Here is a 16,276-nt window from a genome sequence, read left to right as displayed (position 1 = left end):
TATTTATTTCTTTTTAATTTTCAACATTCATTTCCACAAGATTTTGAGTTCCAAATTTTCTCCCTATCTCTCCCCTACCCCCACCCCAAGATGGCAAGCATACTGAATACCCCTTCCCCCAATCTGCTGTCTCTTATACCCTCCCCCTTACTCTCTTGAAGGGCAAAATGGATTTCTATACCCCATTGCCTGTATATCTTATTTCCTGGTTGCATGTAAAAAAAAAAACCTAATTTTTTTTTTAACATTTGTCTTTAAAACTTTGATTTCCAGATTCTCTCCCTTCTCCCCTCCTCATGCACCCCAACTGGGAAGACAAGCAGTTCGCTATAAGTTATACATGTTATACATATACATGTGTGGTCACACAAAACATTTCCATGGTAGTTACATTGTAAAAGACTAACTATATTTCCCTCCATCCTATTCTACTCCCCGCTTATTCTATTTTCTCCTTAGACCCTGTCCCTTTTCAAAAATGTTTGCTTCTGATTACCCTCTCCTCCAATCTGCCCTCCCTTCTATAACCCCCCTCTTATCCCCTTCCCCCCTATTCTCCTGTAGGACAAGATACCCAATTTAGTGTGCATGCTATTCCCTCCTCAAGCCAAATTCAATAAGGTTGACCCATTCCCTTTCACCTTCCTGTTCCTCCCCTCCTTCATAATAGCCTTCTCTTGCCTCTTTTATGTGAGATAATTCACCCCATTCTATCTCTCCCTTTCTCCTCCCAATATATTCCTCTCTCACCTCTCAAATTTATTTTTTAGATATCATCCCTTCATATTCAACTCTCCCTGTGCCCTCTGTCTATGTATACATACACACACACACATTACCTGTCCTATTTTCTCAGCATACTACCAATAGATTCCAACCTGGTGTCAGAGAAGGACCCCTCCTTAGATATGTGAACATTAAGGGGAGAATTTCAGGGTGTGTGAACTTTGCAATACCCATAAGAATAGCACTTTAATGGAGGAATTTCAGGCACTGGGTTGGACTGTTTGGGGACAGATTTCTGGATGTCAGGCTCTAAGCAGCCCTGAAATCATACCAGGTGGGCAGTCAACTCTTCTGCCAATTATAAAGGCCAACCCTGCTCCCAAACATCTGTCAAACGAAGTCTGGGCATTTGATGACCTAAGGCCCCTTTCAACTCTGACTTGGGAGGCATTGTAAAGGCTTTACAATTATTATCTAATTTTATCCTCACAATGGCCCTAGGAGGAGGTATTTTTATTATCTCCATATTACCAATGAGGAAACTGAGGTAGAAAGAAGTTAAGTGACTTGTCCAGGGTCACTCAGCTAATAAGTATCTGAGGTAGGATTTGAAATCAGGGCTTCCTGACTCTAAGTCAGGAAGACTCTAAGTCTAAGCTCTGCGCTACCTAGCCTCCAACACCCTTACAATTAGAGAATCCTAGATTTAGGGCCAAAAGGGACCCTGTAGTTTGTTCTAGCCTCATTTTACAGATGAGGAAATTGAGGCCCAAAGTGGGTAAGGGACTGTCCCAATTTTTCTCTCGGTGCCCCCAAATGCTTAGGGTAGTGAGGTAGCTCTGGAAGGGAGTCTCTTCTTCACAAGTTCAAATCCTGCCTCAGACACTTGCTAGCTGTGTGACCCTGGACAAGTCACTTAGCCCTGCTTGCCTCAGTTTCCTCATCTGTAAAATGAGTTGGAGAAGGAAATGGCAGACTGCTCCAGTATCTGCCAAGAAAATCCCAAATGGAGTCCCTGAGAGTTGAACACGACTGAACAGCAAATCCCCCAATGCTTAGAACCATGCTTGGCACACAGTGAGAGCTTAATCAATACTTTTTCCTTCCTTCATTTGCACTCATTCATTGGCTAAGATCACACAGGGAGAGCTGATTTGGCTAGGGATGAGATTTTATGACCATCAGTTTACGGACACAGAACCAGAAGCCTAAAAGAATGAAGGGACCAGCCAAAAGAAGGGGCCAAAAGGAGCCCAGAGGCCAAGATTCTGAGCTCCTCACTCCCACCCAACCCTGTGCTCTTTCCAGAGTCCCCAGCCTGGGGGTGGGGGAGGGTGGAATGGGGCCAGGGGCTAACACGAAGTGTGTCCTCAAAGCAGCTTGGCAAGCTGAGCTGTGACAGTAACGTAGGAGGTAATTAAGATGAATTCCGGCGAGGTGGATGGGGAGCCTGGGAAGCCTGCCCCTCGTGGAGGGACCCGGAGAGCCCAGCCCACCTCAAGGCCAAGGCTGACTGAGCTGCCACCCGGAGGGAGTCAGCCTGGAAGCATCCAATTTTAAGCAATTCTTTTTGCTAACTAGGAGTTCAGCTCAGTTGCTTTGCTGAAGAAATTCAAATGTCAAAGTGCAAGTGTAGCAACTTTTTAAAATTGTGAAATCTTTAAAAATCATTCTTTTAATTTTTCCCCCTTCTCCATTCCAGCGCCTTGGAGCAAAGCCCCATGGCCCCACCCTAGTTACAGATTGGGTCTCTTCAGTGCTGAACACACCTTCATCTCCCCAACACAAAAGAGGTGCCTTCCTGCCCTCCATCCTCTCTGTCATCGACAGAGTGCTCCTTCAGTTTGTGTGCATTCCATGCTACCCCTAAAGCCAGTCCAAATTCCTCCTCCCCTGGGATGCCTTTCATGACCACCCCAGACCAGAGATGTTGTTTCTCTAAGACTTAATCCCTGAACCATCATACACTTGGCCCTGGACACATGCTCTCCCCAATGAGGCTGGTAAGCTCCCCTGGGGAGAGCAGGAAGCCCCCCCCCCCCACCCAGGGAGTAAGGAGAGGCGCCCACGTGAGAACCAGGACAAGAGGTGGCCAAGGGTGAGCTTGGCGATGCTGGGGCTGAGTGCCAGAGGGTGAGACCACTACACAGGCCGAGGGAGGAAAAGGCTCACACACACCACCCCCCAAGGCTTTTCCGGGGTGACGTCCCACAGTTCCTGAGCACAATCGTTCTGGGGACCCCTACGGAGGGAAAATGCCATTATCGCCTTTCCAGGATCTTTCCTTTGTCTCATTCCTCCTTTCTCTCTCCTCCCTCTGCCATATATGCCTCGTCTTTCCCCCTTGTCTTGACCATCTCCTCTCCCTCCCTCCTTCTCTCTCTCCCTCCCCTCCCTCCTTCCCTCTCTCCCTCCCCCTTTCTCTCTCCCCCTCCTTCCCTCCTTCCTCTCTTTTCCTCTATCTGTATCTGTCTCTCCTCTCCCTTCTTCTTCCTCTCATTCTCTCTCCTCCCTCTCCCTCCAATTCCCCTTTTCTTTCTTCCCTCTTTCTCCCTTTCTTCCTTTATCCTTCCCTTTCTCACCACCCCCTTCCTCTCTTCTTCTGGGGCTGCTTTCTCCCTGACTCAGCAAGGTGCTTTATAAGGTGCTGAGGGGACTTCGGCAAATCCAAACCACATTGCCTACAAAATCCCAGCCTGAGAAGAAAGCCTGCAAACTCGGCAAAGGAGGGAGGCCAAGGGAGAGCTGAGCAGGTCCTCTTCCTTCTCCGCCCCCACACCCACCCCATGGGCAGCTCCCAGGGCTTCTCCCTGCTCAGCCAGGACCCAGGGCCCTTAGTGTCCATCAGCCCTCCTGGCATTTGTACCCTTGATCCCAGCAAGGACAACAGGAGGCTACCCATGGTGGCTGACAAGAATGTCAGATGGGATCGGAAGGGTGGGAACTGGGGGCTCTTTGTACTCTTCCTCAGAGACAAGTTGAATCACAACAGCTAATTGGTGGCCCTGTAAAGCTCACTGCCCCCAGCCCCAGGCCAGCCCTTTCTCTCCTTGTTTAGAAAAAAAAAGAGCAAAAAATCCAACACCAAAGTCTGTCCCACTCCAGTGAGGTAATTGAAAACAAACTTTCCCCCCTCCCCAGCTCTTACCCTGCAAAAAAAAGGGAAGAAGTGTCCTGGGAAAGCAGCAGTGGCCTGCAAACAGCTCCCCTCTGCAGCCTGGGCTGGGCTGGCCACAGGGAACCAGCGGCTTCTGGCCTCAGGCCCCTCTGGCGGGCCCTGGCTCCTCAGGGAAATTGCCTGCCTCTACTCCTGAGAGGGGGTCCCTTTTCCCTAAGTGGGCCTCCAGCTGCCGCTCTGCTATCCCACACTCCCCCCCACCCTAACTCAGAACAAAACAACTTCCTAGGCCCCTGCTCTGAGGCAGTGCTGTCTTAAGGACCAAATGACCCACCCTGCAGCACCTTCTGAGTGCCAAGGCTGTGCTTCCAAAGGCTCTGAAGGGCCACCAAAGCTAGCTGGGGGCTTGCTCTGTGTTCTCCTTTTGGTAGACTTTGGAAAGAAGGGGACAAAGAGGAGAGAGACAGAGACGCACAGAGAGGGAGAGGCAGAGACACAGGGAGAGTCTGTCTGTCAGACAGACTGACAGAGAGGCACAGAGAGAAAGAGACACATAGAGACAGAGAGCCTGACAGAGACAGAGGCACATAGGGAGACTGTCCAGAGAGGGACTCGGCTCATGGGTCCCTTAGATCTTCAGCTCATCCCATCTCCTGGCACTGGGAGAAGCAAGTCCTCCTCTCCAAGCCCAAATGTCTTCCACGTTACAGGCAGCACTCCCCAAAAGGGAAGTCCTTTCAGTCGGTCTGTCCTCCCGTCTTGAATGGGGAGAGTTACCGCTGAGTCACTCACAGAAACCTTTTGTGTTGAAACTGGTGCTGTGCCTCGTGCTGATTAATGAATTACAAATCTCCCTGCCCCCCCTCCCCCCACTCAGGCTGACATTAAGAACAAGAATGACAAACTTTGTGAACTTGCAGGGGGAAAGGCCAGCGCCAAGTGCTCTCGTCTGTGAGCTGGTGCCCTGGCACGCCGTGTCGTGCCCTCCCTGAGGGGGGGGGGGCCCTAAGCCATTTAGTCACCTGCTGCACTGAAGGCCCCAGCCCGAGCTTGGAGAATGGGGAAAGGGACCGGGACAATGGGAAGCGTGGGGACGGAGGGAGGGAAGGGGGGGGGGGTTCTGCCCATACAAGGGAAGGCAGGAAAAACCCCATCACTTGTTGAGAGATCAGCCCACTGGCACCGGGGGATGTGGGGGGATTTTGTCACTATATTGACTTAGGGGGAGGCAGTCAGAGATGAAGGCTTGGGCTAGGGATGGGGCGGAAGGAGGATATGGGTAGTGATGGGGCTAGCTCACAGGCGCTTTAAGGTAAAGACGGACAGCGGGGCAGGGGTCCCGCAGACAGCAAACGCTTTGGGGAGCTCGAGCGAGAAAGGGACCTAGTCAGCACCCCCTCCCTTCTCTTCTTCCCTAGTGTTTGCAGACTGTCTATTGCCCTCCCTCCTCCAACTCCCCCTCCCCCCGGAGGCCCAGGGTGGTACCGCAGCCTTGCCTCACCTCACCCACCCACCGCCCCCCCCAACTCGATGCTGTGGGAGAGAGAGAAGCCCTCCCCTCCCTCCCTCTCCCCCCTCCTCCCCCCACCCCCGGGGAGGGCCGCTACAATTTGTGGTTACAGCCTTACACGTCAGAAAAGAAAAAAAAAAGTTTGCAGAATGTCCCACACCGAAAAAAAAAATCCGAAACCCAGAGAAAAAAACCTGCGAGTGGGCTTGGCGGATGGGATTAGTAAGGCTTCGCCAGAGCTGCGGCTCTCCCTCCCACTCCGCCAGCCTCCGGGAGAGGAGCCGCGCCCGGCCCCTGCCCGGCCCCCAGCCCCATGGACCTCCGAGCAGGTAGGAAGGAGCCGGACCCCCCCATCTCCTCCCCCACCGCCACCTCCGCCCTCGCCTCGAGATCCGCTTTCCCGTCCTTCCCCCTGGGGGACCCCGAGGCCGGGGCCAAGCCCCCCTCCGCCTCGAGATCCGCTTCCCTTCCCTCCTCCCGGGGGACCTCGAGGCTGGGGCTGGCCTCCGGGAGCTGCCCCCCATCAGCTCCGGTGGGGACCGTGGCATTCCGAGAGTCCGCGTCTCGGCCGAGCGGGGAGGTGGGAAGAGGGAGAGAGCCCGGGCCAGGCAGACGGCCGGCCGGCCCGTGGACGGCCAGCGGACGGATGGACGGACAGACTCGGAGGGAAGAAGCGGCCACCCGCACAAAGGAGAGAGGAGCCGAGCCCGCGTTAGACACGCAGAGAGCCCGGACCGAGCAGGAGGAGCCCGACTGAGCCGAGGGCGGGGAGACACCGCCACCCTCAGAGACCCAGAGCGAGACCCAGGCAGAGACAGAGGAGACCGAGGGCGAGAAGCAGACAGAGACAGCTCGAGAAAGAACTCGCCAGAGACGCGAGCGAGCGAGCGGGAGGGAGAGAGAAGGGGAGAGAAGGGAAGAGGGGGAGTTGGAGAGAGGAAGAGGGAGGGGAAGGGGAGAGGGGGGAGCCCGAGACAGGGCCGGAGGGAGGGAGGGAGGGAAGAGAGGGGGAGGCCAACACCTCGCTCGGACTCCGCCGCTCTCCCTCGTCCCCCCGCCACCCCCACCGCCGCCGCCGCTGCGCCCACCCTGGAGTGCCGGGCTGCGCTTGGCCGGGCCGGGCCGGGCCGCTAGGACTCGGCGCCTCTTCTCTGGGCCGGGGCGCGCGCCGAGCTGGGCGCAGCCCCGGCTGGACCCCACGATGCTCCCCGTGGCCGGGGAGCCGGCAGGTAAGGGGGAGCCGGGCCGGGCCGGGCCGAGCCGGTCAAGCTAAGGGGGCCAGAGCGGATGCTGACTGAGCGGGCTGCCCGGCGGTCCCCGCCCCCAGCCCCAGCCGGCCCAGGCGGACTCAGGCCGGCCCGGCCCGGCCCAGCCCCGTCTTGGCCTGGGAGTGATTAGTGGAGGGGGCGGGGGCGGCCCGGCCGGACCCGGGCAGGAAAAAGCCCGTCACGGGCCGGGGGAGCGGCCGGCGGGAGACTTTCCGCTTTGCGGCCAAGGGACTTAGTTAGTCCTCAGCCCCGGGGGAGGGCAGGGGAGGGGAAGGAACCACTCCGTCTCGGCCGCGCCTGGAGGTGGGAACTCGCCACGGGAGGGGGAAAGGGCATCTCTAGGCTGGAGAGACTCCGTCTGTACCCCTGACCCCGCCCCCGCCGCTGGGAAGGGAGAAGCTCCCAGGAGTAAGGGGGGGGGGGGGGGGGGGGGGGGGGCGGGGGGCTTGGGGGCCGCACAGGGGGAAGGAGGTGCCGCGGGGGGGGGGGGGACGGGAAGAGCAAGGTCACAGCTTTGGGGTCCGGGCGGAGAAAGTAGGACCTTCCTAAGCACCCCCCCCAACTCGAGTACTCCTCCAAACCTCACCCCAGGGACGCCCAAAAAACTTTCTCCAAGAACTCCCCCGTCCACGCACATAAGTATGTCTCTGACCTTCCCCCCGCCCCCCCCCCCAGCCTCCCACACACTTAGCCTCCACCCCGGCTCCAGAGAGCTGTTCCTCTCCCTTCCTGCAGACCCCCGGAGTGATTCCCCAACTTCCCCAGGTCAGACAACCTCTCCCCCTTTTTCTCCCCCCCAGCCACCACACCGTCACCGAATAATTCCCACGGAGGTCCCTCCCCCTTCACTGGGCCCCCTCCGTCACAGTCCCGAGAGTCCCACCGAAGCCGGCCGTCCTACTACCAAGTGGTAGTCTCTCTCCGATGGGAAAGGGAAGGTGAAAGAGGAGGGAATAGCTGGGGCTAGCCGTCGGCTAGAAACAAGGGGCCACCCAGAGCTGATCCCGGCAGGCATGGCCCTGGCCGTGCCCCCCGACAGCCTGCCGTCAGCCCTCCCAATCCTCTACGCCAGCACACCGTCAGAGCTCCCAATGGAGATGTGCACCGAGTCCCAAGTGCTGGCAGACGAAGGCCGGCCGTCCCCACAGATGGCCTTTCCGTCGGGCCTAGCTCAATGGCTCGGGCTGCAGGTCCACCACCCCGCCCCTCATTCTTGCCATTCATGAGTAGCTCTCCCACACACCCGCTTCCTCCCCATTCACTGCATAACCCCACTGAGCTATTCACACTTTCCCTCTCCCACTCTTCATTCTCCTTTCCCTCCCTCATTACTGAGGGCACCGCCTTCGAGCTCTCACCGGTACTTCGCCAGCCCGGAGTCCTTTCTTTGGGACCCTCCTGGTCTTTCCTGCCCATTCTCCAGGGAGGGTGAGCCACCCCTCCACACACATAACACATAGGCAGATCTCAAAAACGGCTTCATACTTAATGCAGATAGAAAAGGGCCTTGTTAATTCCCTCTCCAGCACTCATTTTCCCGGGCCATGGTCTTGACCACCTTCTTTCTTGTGGGCCTTAGTTTCCCCTTTGAAGCAGAGACCCATTGATCTCTTTACTCAAGGTCAAGGAAAAAGAAGGAAAAAAAGTGAGAGCTTCAGAGGAGGGATGTGGGGGAGAGAGTATCTCTGAGGAAAAGGAGAGAAGAGCCGTAAGGTAGCAGCAGAAGGAAGGGGCTGGGCCAGGGGCTGCCGGTCAGGGACACGAGTCATGCCAAGGTGGCAGATGGAATCAGATGGTCTGCATTCGAATCCAGCTGTTCCTGTCATGGGGGAGATCACATGACCTCTCTAGGTCTCAGTTTCTTCCTCTGTAAAAAGGAGGAGTGAGGACTAGGAAATCCTTTCCATCCTTTTTCCTACTCTCCTTAAAAGTGTCCCTCGGCCACCTCAGGCCATTTGGTTATGCCCAGCACTTGTCTGGGAGTCCCCAAATAAGGTCCTTTCCTTGGAGCCCGAATTTGGGGCTTTGGGTGCAAAGGAATAATCCTCCAGCCCACCCTGAATGCTTTGTTGGAGGCCTCTCTTGATGTCCCATTCCGATGAGCAGTTCCCTCCTACAGATGGTGCAGGGGCCCCCAGCAGGGCTCTTCTCCCCATCCCTGACCTCCACGGCCTATCGGGGCCTCCAAGGCTCCCCCCCAGACACAGTGGGTGAGGTCAGGCTGAGGGCTGCAGGCCAGGGACTGTGGGGGCTGCTGGCCCAAGGCTTGTGTACACGTGTGTGCCTGCGTGTGCAGTCGCGGGGGGTGGCTGGATGGATGTGCTCCGGGCCCTCCATTCCCAGGGCCCAGGGATCTGGATGGAATTAGGGGCCTGGCCGGGTGGGGGCCAGGGTGGGGGTGCTCGGGCAGGAAACCTGAGCTGGCTCATTAGCTCCTCACGTGCTCAGCAGGATTTATAAACACAGCGAGGAGACGGGATGTAAACAGTCAGGCCGGCGGCAGCCAGAGGCAGGGCTGGGGAGGGGAACCCGGGGTGGGGGAGGGGGGGGCGCTCGTGGGCCACAGCACCCCATATCTATGGCCAAGGCTGCCCTGCCCTCTTGACGGAGGGGCAGGCTCAGGGTGCTCATCTGAGGCTTGAGGGGTCGATGCCAGACTCTAGGCTCTGTCATAGCCATAGTGGGAAGCCCGGAGGTGGGCCGCAGGAAGGTTCTGTTCTCGGGAGCAAGGCTTCCCAGATTCCTAGCCCTCGCCTGCACACCACAGGTGTTCTGGGCCCCTCCCAACATCCATCTCCCTGCCTCTGAGATACAGAGAAGAGGCCATGTTCAGACCCCATCCCCAGAGCTGGGGGAGGGGGGCCGAGCCCAGCCTTCCTTCCCATTCCCTCTCCTTTCCCCCTAGATTCCCAAGCTCCCCCCCCCCTCCGCCAGCAGTGACACAGTTACCTCAGAACTGAAATATTCCTGGAAACACCGGCCTCGTCTGGTTAATTTCATGAGCCGTTTTCTCCCCAGATGAGGCATCTCCCCTTGTGTGGGGGGCCGGTTCCCTGAGGGATGGCCCACAGGGCCTGGGTCGGCCAGGCCCCCAAGATCCTGAGCTAGAAGCTGGGGGGACCCTGGAGAACAGGCCTGCGGGTTGTCACCCCTTTGGGACATCGAGCCCAGCTCCCGAGGGAGCTGGGGCGACAAGGAAGGGTGAAGGCCTGTTCTTTTCAGCTGTCAAATGAGGAGATGCTAGAAACCTGGGCCAGTCCTCTCACTTCACAAACAGAGACACTGAGGCCTGAGAAGTTACAGAAGTCAGCCAAGCCCACAACCCTCATTAGCTGGCCGGGGCGAATGCTAGGCCCAGCCTTCTGACTCCAAGTCCAGGGAGCGTTCTTTACACTATGTTGTTCTGTTTCCTAACATGGAAGGAAACGTTTTCTAAACAATCACAACACAGCCTCAGGACGAAGTAGGAAGGCCCATCTGGGCAGGTTGGAAGGCCTCCTGGGGATACTATGGAGGGATGGGCCCCAAGGTCCCTTCCAGCTATGGAATTTAGCTGAGAGAGGTGGGAGCAGCAGAGCAAGCAAAGAGGAAGAAGGGAAATGTCAGCCCATGCTCTGCATCAGCGGGGTCACTTCCCCGAGCCCCTGCCTGGAGACAACATCCTGAGAGTGTCACCAGGTCTCTGCTCCATGGCGTGCCCCACCCCCAGCAGCCACAACATGACTCCTCAGAGGGCCAGGGCGAACCAGCCCACCTCACCCACACTGGTGATCACAGCTGACGGCGTGGCCCCTCGATGTGGTGGCTACAAAGCCTGGGTACAAGTGACTCCCTTTCCACACACCAACAGGCTCCCACAGGCAGGGCAGGTATAGGCTATGGAAGAGAAGTTACTTATCCAAGGTCTTGCAAATTTAAAAGGCAAGAGCTCTGACCACTTCCATCCTGAGTCTCTAAACACAGCCCAGACTAACCCAAAGACCAGCCTACCTCAAACCCGGCTCAGCCGATGCTGCCCACAGCTCCACACTTGGCACTGACTCAGTCCTAACCACAAACCCACCAGAGGACTGTGCCCTCAACCAAAGCCAGCCACTGACTCTGATCCACTTTCATCCTTCTCCTAACCCTAAACCTTACAAGAAATCCCAGCCACTAACCTGACCCAACCACCAGCTTTAATCCCATTTCAACACCAACCCTAAACCCAAACCAAACCTAATCCAGTCCGAATGCTTGACAGCCCCACTTATCTTGGGCTACCTCACCCTTGTTCTTGGATATGACTCAGCCCAATAAAAATAGGTTAGTCGATCATGTGTCCTGACTAGAGCATGCTCCTAGGAAACCCCAACTCATCCCCCAGAGCCTCCAAACCTTCTGGAGAACACCAAGGCCTTGGGCTGGTGTCACCACCGCTCCTCACCCTGACAAACCCTGGGCACTGGCACCTCCAGATCAGACCTACTGGGCACCCCAATTGGGAATGGCCTCTGAGGTGCCTAGCGATGTCCATCAGCCCACCCCACCCCATAACCCATATGCCAGCCAGGTTCCAGAACCACAGCCCACACTCCCCATAAGGACTGCACATCTACAGCCCACTTCTGATAAACTGCTTTCCCGGTCTGCAGCCCAACTGTGGCAACCAAAAGCGCAGTTGGTTGGTTAGACTGCTTTCACTTTCTCTCCTGAGCTCAGGTCTCCTTGCAGGCTAACTCCCTTACTCAGCCCCAGAGAAGAAGTGGGGGAGGCTCCAAGGCCAAGGTCACAAAAACAGACTCTCCCTCCTACCCCTCAAGACCAAATCACGTGCTTTTTCCACATGGATCAGATAGGGAAACTGAGAAACAGAGAGGATCCAGACAATGACAGGGACAGAGATGGACCTCTGACACTCAGACTGCAGATAGGAGTCCTTCTGGGTCTGCCCCCTCTCATTCATGTTAATGCAGAGACCCTGACACATGGGCCAAATACATTTTTGAGCTAACACATTGTCATAAGGTCACAACCCAAAGTCACGAGCACAAATGTTCACACACACACACACACACACACACACCCCCGGGCCAGAAACCCTTCCCATTCTCCATCCCTCTCAGTCTCCCAACTGGAGGTGGGGACAGACACCTGAGGGGCTGCCAGCTGTCCCCCTCCCACTTCAAGCTTTGTCTCAGTCCCTCTCTTGCCCACAGGGGACTCGTGGGGGATGCTGGCTTGTCTATGCACCGTGCTCTGGCACCTTCCTGCAGTTCCAGCCCTCAACCGAACAGGGGATCCAGGGCCTGGCCCCTCCATCCAGAAAACCTATGACCTCACTCGATACCTGGAACACCAACTTCGAAGCCTGGCTGGGACCTATGTGAGTATCTGGGAGAACCTTGGCCAAGGCTGGGGGAAGACATGATGGGCAAGGTTTCTCTAGCCCCCAGCATCCTCTCGCCTGGCCTTTCTCCTTCTCCCCTTGGCTTCCCCCTCCCTTCCCCATTCCCGGCCCCAGGACTAGGCATGTGGGCAGGACTGCCCCACTGGCTGCCAGCCCAGCCGCCCGCCCTCCTCCCCCTGGGGGCTGGGGAAGTCTCTTCTGTTTACACCGTGTTGTGGTGTCTCTCGATCGGGTGGGGCCCAGGGTGGGGGCGGCCCCCACCTCACACGCCTGTGTCCTGGCTCGCCCCGGCCTCTGAACACGGGGCCCCTGCAGTCTCGGTCTCCCCTCTGTCTGACCTCCCCCATCCCAGTTGGGCCTTTGGGGGGGGGGTCACATGGTGGGGGGATCTTGATAGGTAACCGAGATCATTGGTGGGCACCCCAGGAATTCTTTTGGAGGAGGCGGTTGGAGGGGGCCTGAGGAGAAGGTGGTGCTGTAGGCAACTGGCCCCCTTTCCCCTTGTTCCTCCCCCACACCCCAAGCCCTGCTCCAGCGCCAGGGAAGGGAAGGGGAGGAGGGCGGAGGGGGAGCTGGCTCAGGCCCCAGGATACACCGAGGAAATTAGTTTGTCTCTGAGCTTGTCAGCGTGTGAACCTCCCCCCTGGGCCCTTGCCTGTCCCAAGCCCCCCCCCCCCCCCCCCCCCCTGTCCCACCCCCCCCCCCCCCCTCCTCAGCTCTCCCAGCTGAACACCACTTCCCCACCCCCTTCCCCTGGGCCCCTGGACCTACCCACAGTTGGCATCGCATCTCTCCTGTGCCCCCGCCCCCACCCCTCCCCTGGCATTCGTTGGGGGCTTGGTAAAAGGGGCTCTGCCCCCACCCCTCCCCCTTCTAGTGGAAGGGCCCGAGCCCCTGGGGGGAGGGGGAGCGGGCTGCAAGCTTGTCCCCTTCTGTCTTCCTTCCCACAGGCCCTCCTAGCCTCTCCTGAAAACCCTTTGCTTGATCTGCTGCCCCTTCTGCTCTGACCTATTTCTCGCCTCCCTTTGGCTGCTGAGCTTCTCCAAGGAGTGGTCTACACCCCTGCCTCCGCTTCCTCTCCACCCACTCACTCCTTAACCCCCTGCGATCTGACTTCCCCTCTCCTGACTCCATTCTCTCTGAGGTCAGCCAGGAGCTCCTTCTTGCCCAGGCAGCGCTCCTCTCTGATTCCGTCTGCCTCGTCCCTGCGTGTGCGGCCCGGGTGCCCACAGGCCCCTTCTGGAAGCTTCTCCCTTGGCTCGGCCACTCTTCTGGGCCTTCTCCCTCCACTACCCGCCTCCTGCGGCTTTCGATGGTTCGTCTTTCTTCCTCCCCACATCTGTGGGCTTTTCCCCAAGACTCAGTCAATCATTCGACAAATATTTACTAAGCATATACCCTGTGTAAATCCCTCTGCTTTCCGTTCTCTGCACATGCCTCCCCGGAGAGCTCCCCCATTGCTTAAGTTTTGACTATGGCCTTGATGTAGAGGACACGGAGGGGCCCTGCCCTCCCTAGCAGCACAGGAAGTGCCTCATTGTGGGGGGCACTAGCCCGGGGTCACAGTTGGGGGGGGTATCCCCTCTGAGAGCTGGCCCTATTGCCCTCTCCCTCCCACAGCTGAACTACCTGGGCCCCCCTTTCAACGAGCCCGACTTCAACCCGCCCAGGCTGAGCGCTGAGGCCTTGCCCAGTGCCACGGTGGACTTTGATGTATGGCGGAGTCTCAACGACCACCTGCGGCTGGCTCAGAACTACCAGGCCTACAGCCACCTGCTCTGCTACGTGAGGGGCCTGGACCGCCACGCGGCCACAGCTGAGCTGCGCCGCAGCTTGGCCCACTTCTGCACCAGCCTGCAGGGCCTCCTGGGCAGCATCGCTGGTGTCATGGCTGCCCTGGGCTACCCACTGCCCCCACAAGGTGCAGAGCCTGCCTGGGCCCCCAGCCCTTCCCCCAGTGACTTCCTCCAAAAGATGGAGGACTTCTGGCTGCTGAAGGAGCTACAGACCTGGCTCTGGCGGTCGGCCAAAGACTTCACCTGGCTCAAGAAGAAGATGCACTCCTCAGCTGCAGCAGTCACCCTGCGCCTGGAGGCCCCTGCTTCTGACCTCTGACCTCTGACCTCCTTCTGCCATCCCAGGGAGGATCCCCCAGGTTCCCCCTGTTCTCACAGAGAGTGATGGGTAAAGCACCCCTCATGGAGCCCTGGGCTGGGGGGCTCCCCACCTGCCCAAGCAGCCTGCCAGGCAGCAGCAGCCAGACAAGGGGGGGGCTCCCTGCAGGCCCTACTCCCTATCTTCTCCTTAAGCCGCCCACACTTACAATGGGGGGGGGACACACAATGGGGGGAACACATGGTGACCCAGGGACCAAAGCAGGAAGAGGCAGGAATTCGGAAAAAGAATCTGCAGGACAAGGCGAACCCCTGGGACCCCCCTCACCAAACACAGCGAGTGTCGATGACTTTGCCTCACGTCTCTCTGCAACATCCCGTGGCTCCCCCACTCCAGGGCACCTGCCCAGCCCCGGCAGGACAGCCACAGTCACAGGATTCCCTAAAAGTTTACATTGTTGAGGACGGTAGCATTTTGGGGATGAGGAGAGGGCAGCTCCTGCCCCCAGTCCCATCCATTCACGACTCTGAGTTTGTTTGTATTAATATTTATTTATTTGGAGACGTTATTTATTAGATGGTATTTATTGCAGAATTTCTATTCTTGTATTAACAAATAAAATGCTTTCCCCAGAACCTTCTTCTGTTCCCTGCCTCACCTCATCTCCCCTTTGCCCCAACCACTCCCCCCCCGCCCCCGACACTCCTGGTTCTCTGTTCAGTCATTTCTGACTCTTTGTAACATTACTTGGGGTTTCTTGACAGAGATCCTGCAGTGGTTAGCCATTTCCTTCTCCAGCTCATTTTACAGATGAGGAAACTGAGGCAAACAGGGTAAAGTGACTTGTCCAGGGTCACACAGCTAGGAAGTGTCTGAGGTCAGATTTGAACTCAGGAAGATAAGTCATGAGCCACCTAGCTGCCCTCTTGGTCCTCTAGGTCTGTCTTTAAGTGTTGGAAATCAGCTGGGGCTCAAGAAACTTGGGGTGGCAAAGGAAGGGGAGAAGAGAAATCATGAGATTTGAGAAATGTTGAGGGAGGGGTTTAGAATCCCCTCGAGCTGTCCGTGAGATGCAGCGCATCGCCTTGGTGTGCAGCACTGTTCCACGTGCCAGCTGAGATCTAAGACTTTAGGGAAAGTCCGTCCCGCCCCCTGCTCCCCAAGGAACTTACAATGTCCTTACAGGATAAGGGGGCGATGACAGAAAGGCACAGAGGGAGGAAAGCCCAGGGCATGCTCAGGAGGAAGACTCCAGGAGAGCCTAAATTGCTCTGACCTCGAGGAAGTTGCCTTGTTTATCCTGTTTCCTCATCTCAGAAGCGGGCCTTGGACTAGGTAGTGACTTTGGGGCCTTCCAGCTCTAGCCCCAAGATCCCACAAAGGAAGACAATGCCATGTTAGGGAGATGTCTGGGTCCCAGAAACCTTTCCGCACTTTCTTCCGGAGGGAGCCACCAGTTCGTCAGGAGGACTGCAGAGAGGACGGCTTAGAGGCATGGATGGAGGTAGGAAGCAATTGTCCAGATGCATGGTAACAAGGGCCCACAGATCACGGTGTTAGCCTGAGGAGCAGCTGGCCAGCGCCGCACAGAGAAAGGACGGTCAGCTCCTGGTTCCTAGACAGGAAATGTGGGGGGTGGGAGGTGGGGAAGGGAGCCCAGGCTGGCGCCGTGGGAAGAAGCAGACCGAGGGCACTGCTGAGTCCAGCTTGGGCCATGGCGAGATGGAGGGAAGGGGGAAATCCAAGGGAAGGTGATACACATCCCTGGCTCAGAGAGGAGTCAAGCAGACAGCTTTAGGTTGGGGAGACATCTGTACAGAGGCAGCAGTTGATGATAAGGAAGGGAATGAGGCTGCCAAGGGTAAAAAAAAGAATGCAGAAACAGAAGGGAAGAGGGCCAAGGACAAAACTTTGGGGAACACCCATTTACAGCGATTGGGAAGAGGAGGAGGAGCTGGCAGCAGAGCCTGAGAAGCAGTTACCACGAAGGAGAACGACCAAGGGAAGGTGGTGTCTCTGAGCCCGAGGGAGGAGGGCGCGGGACAGCACTGGCAGGGGTTTCTGAGAGGGCAGGGACAATGAGCACTGCCAGAAAGACGACTGGCATGGGCAGGCACGAGGCCACAGAATGGGAACCGAGTGCAGATGGC

General features: G+C 57.3%; 1 protein-coding gene across 2 annotated transcripts; it reads left to right on the top strand.

The window, feature by feature from the left end:
* The first annotated feature begins 5,542 nt into the window (after nt 1-5,542).
* On the top strand, nt 5,543-15,960 carry CLCF1 (cardiotrophin like cytokine factor 1). 2 transcript variants are annotated; one of them, XM_069066484.1, is made up of 3 exons: nt 5,543-5,683; nt 11,821-11,987; nt 13,632-15,960. In XM_069066484.1, exons 1-3 carry the CDS (start codon nt 5,668-5,670, stop codon nt 14,124-14,126), a joined length of 678 nt encoding a protein of 225 aa, XP_068922585.1. In that variant the 5' UTR covers nt 5,543-5,667; the 3' UTR covers nt 14,127-15,960. The 2 variants fall into 2 exon arrangements, with proteins under 2 accessions (XP_068922585.1, XP_068922584.1); XM_069066483.1 differs by lacking the exon at nt 5,543-5,683 and adding an exon at nt 6,476-6,583.
* The last annotated feature ends 316 nt before the right edge of the window (nt 15,961-16,276 follow it).

This window comes from Petaurus breviceps, unplaced genomic scaffold (genome assembly GCF_028583685.1).
Source record: "Petaurus breviceps papuanus isolate PSGF00001 unplaced genomic scaffold, PetGlider_PUasm1.0 90721, whole genome shotgun sequence".
Taxonomy (NCBI): Eukaryota; Metazoa; Chordata; class Mammalia; order Diprotodontia; family Petauridae; genus Petaurus; species Petaurus breviceps.
The sequence above is the reverse complement of the archived record's forward strand: the minus strand, read 5'-3'. Positions and strand labels throughout refer to the sequence as shown.

What these genes read in the sequence shown, in the direction of transcription:
- CLCF1 (XM_069066483.1), top strand. Translation starts at nt 6,556, where the DNA reads ATGCTCCCCGTGGCCGGGGAGCCGGCAG. An exon ending in CGTGGCCGGGGAGCCGGCAG is followed by an intron (nt 6,584 to 11,820) that starts GTAAGGGGGAGC and finishes TCTTGCCCACAG; the next exon opens with GGGACTCGTGGGGGATGCTG. An exon ending in GAAGCCTGGCTGGGACCTAT is followed by an intron (nt 11,988 to 13,631) that starts GTGAGTATCTGG and finishes TCCCTCCCACAG; the next exon opens with CTGAACTACCTGGGCCCCCC.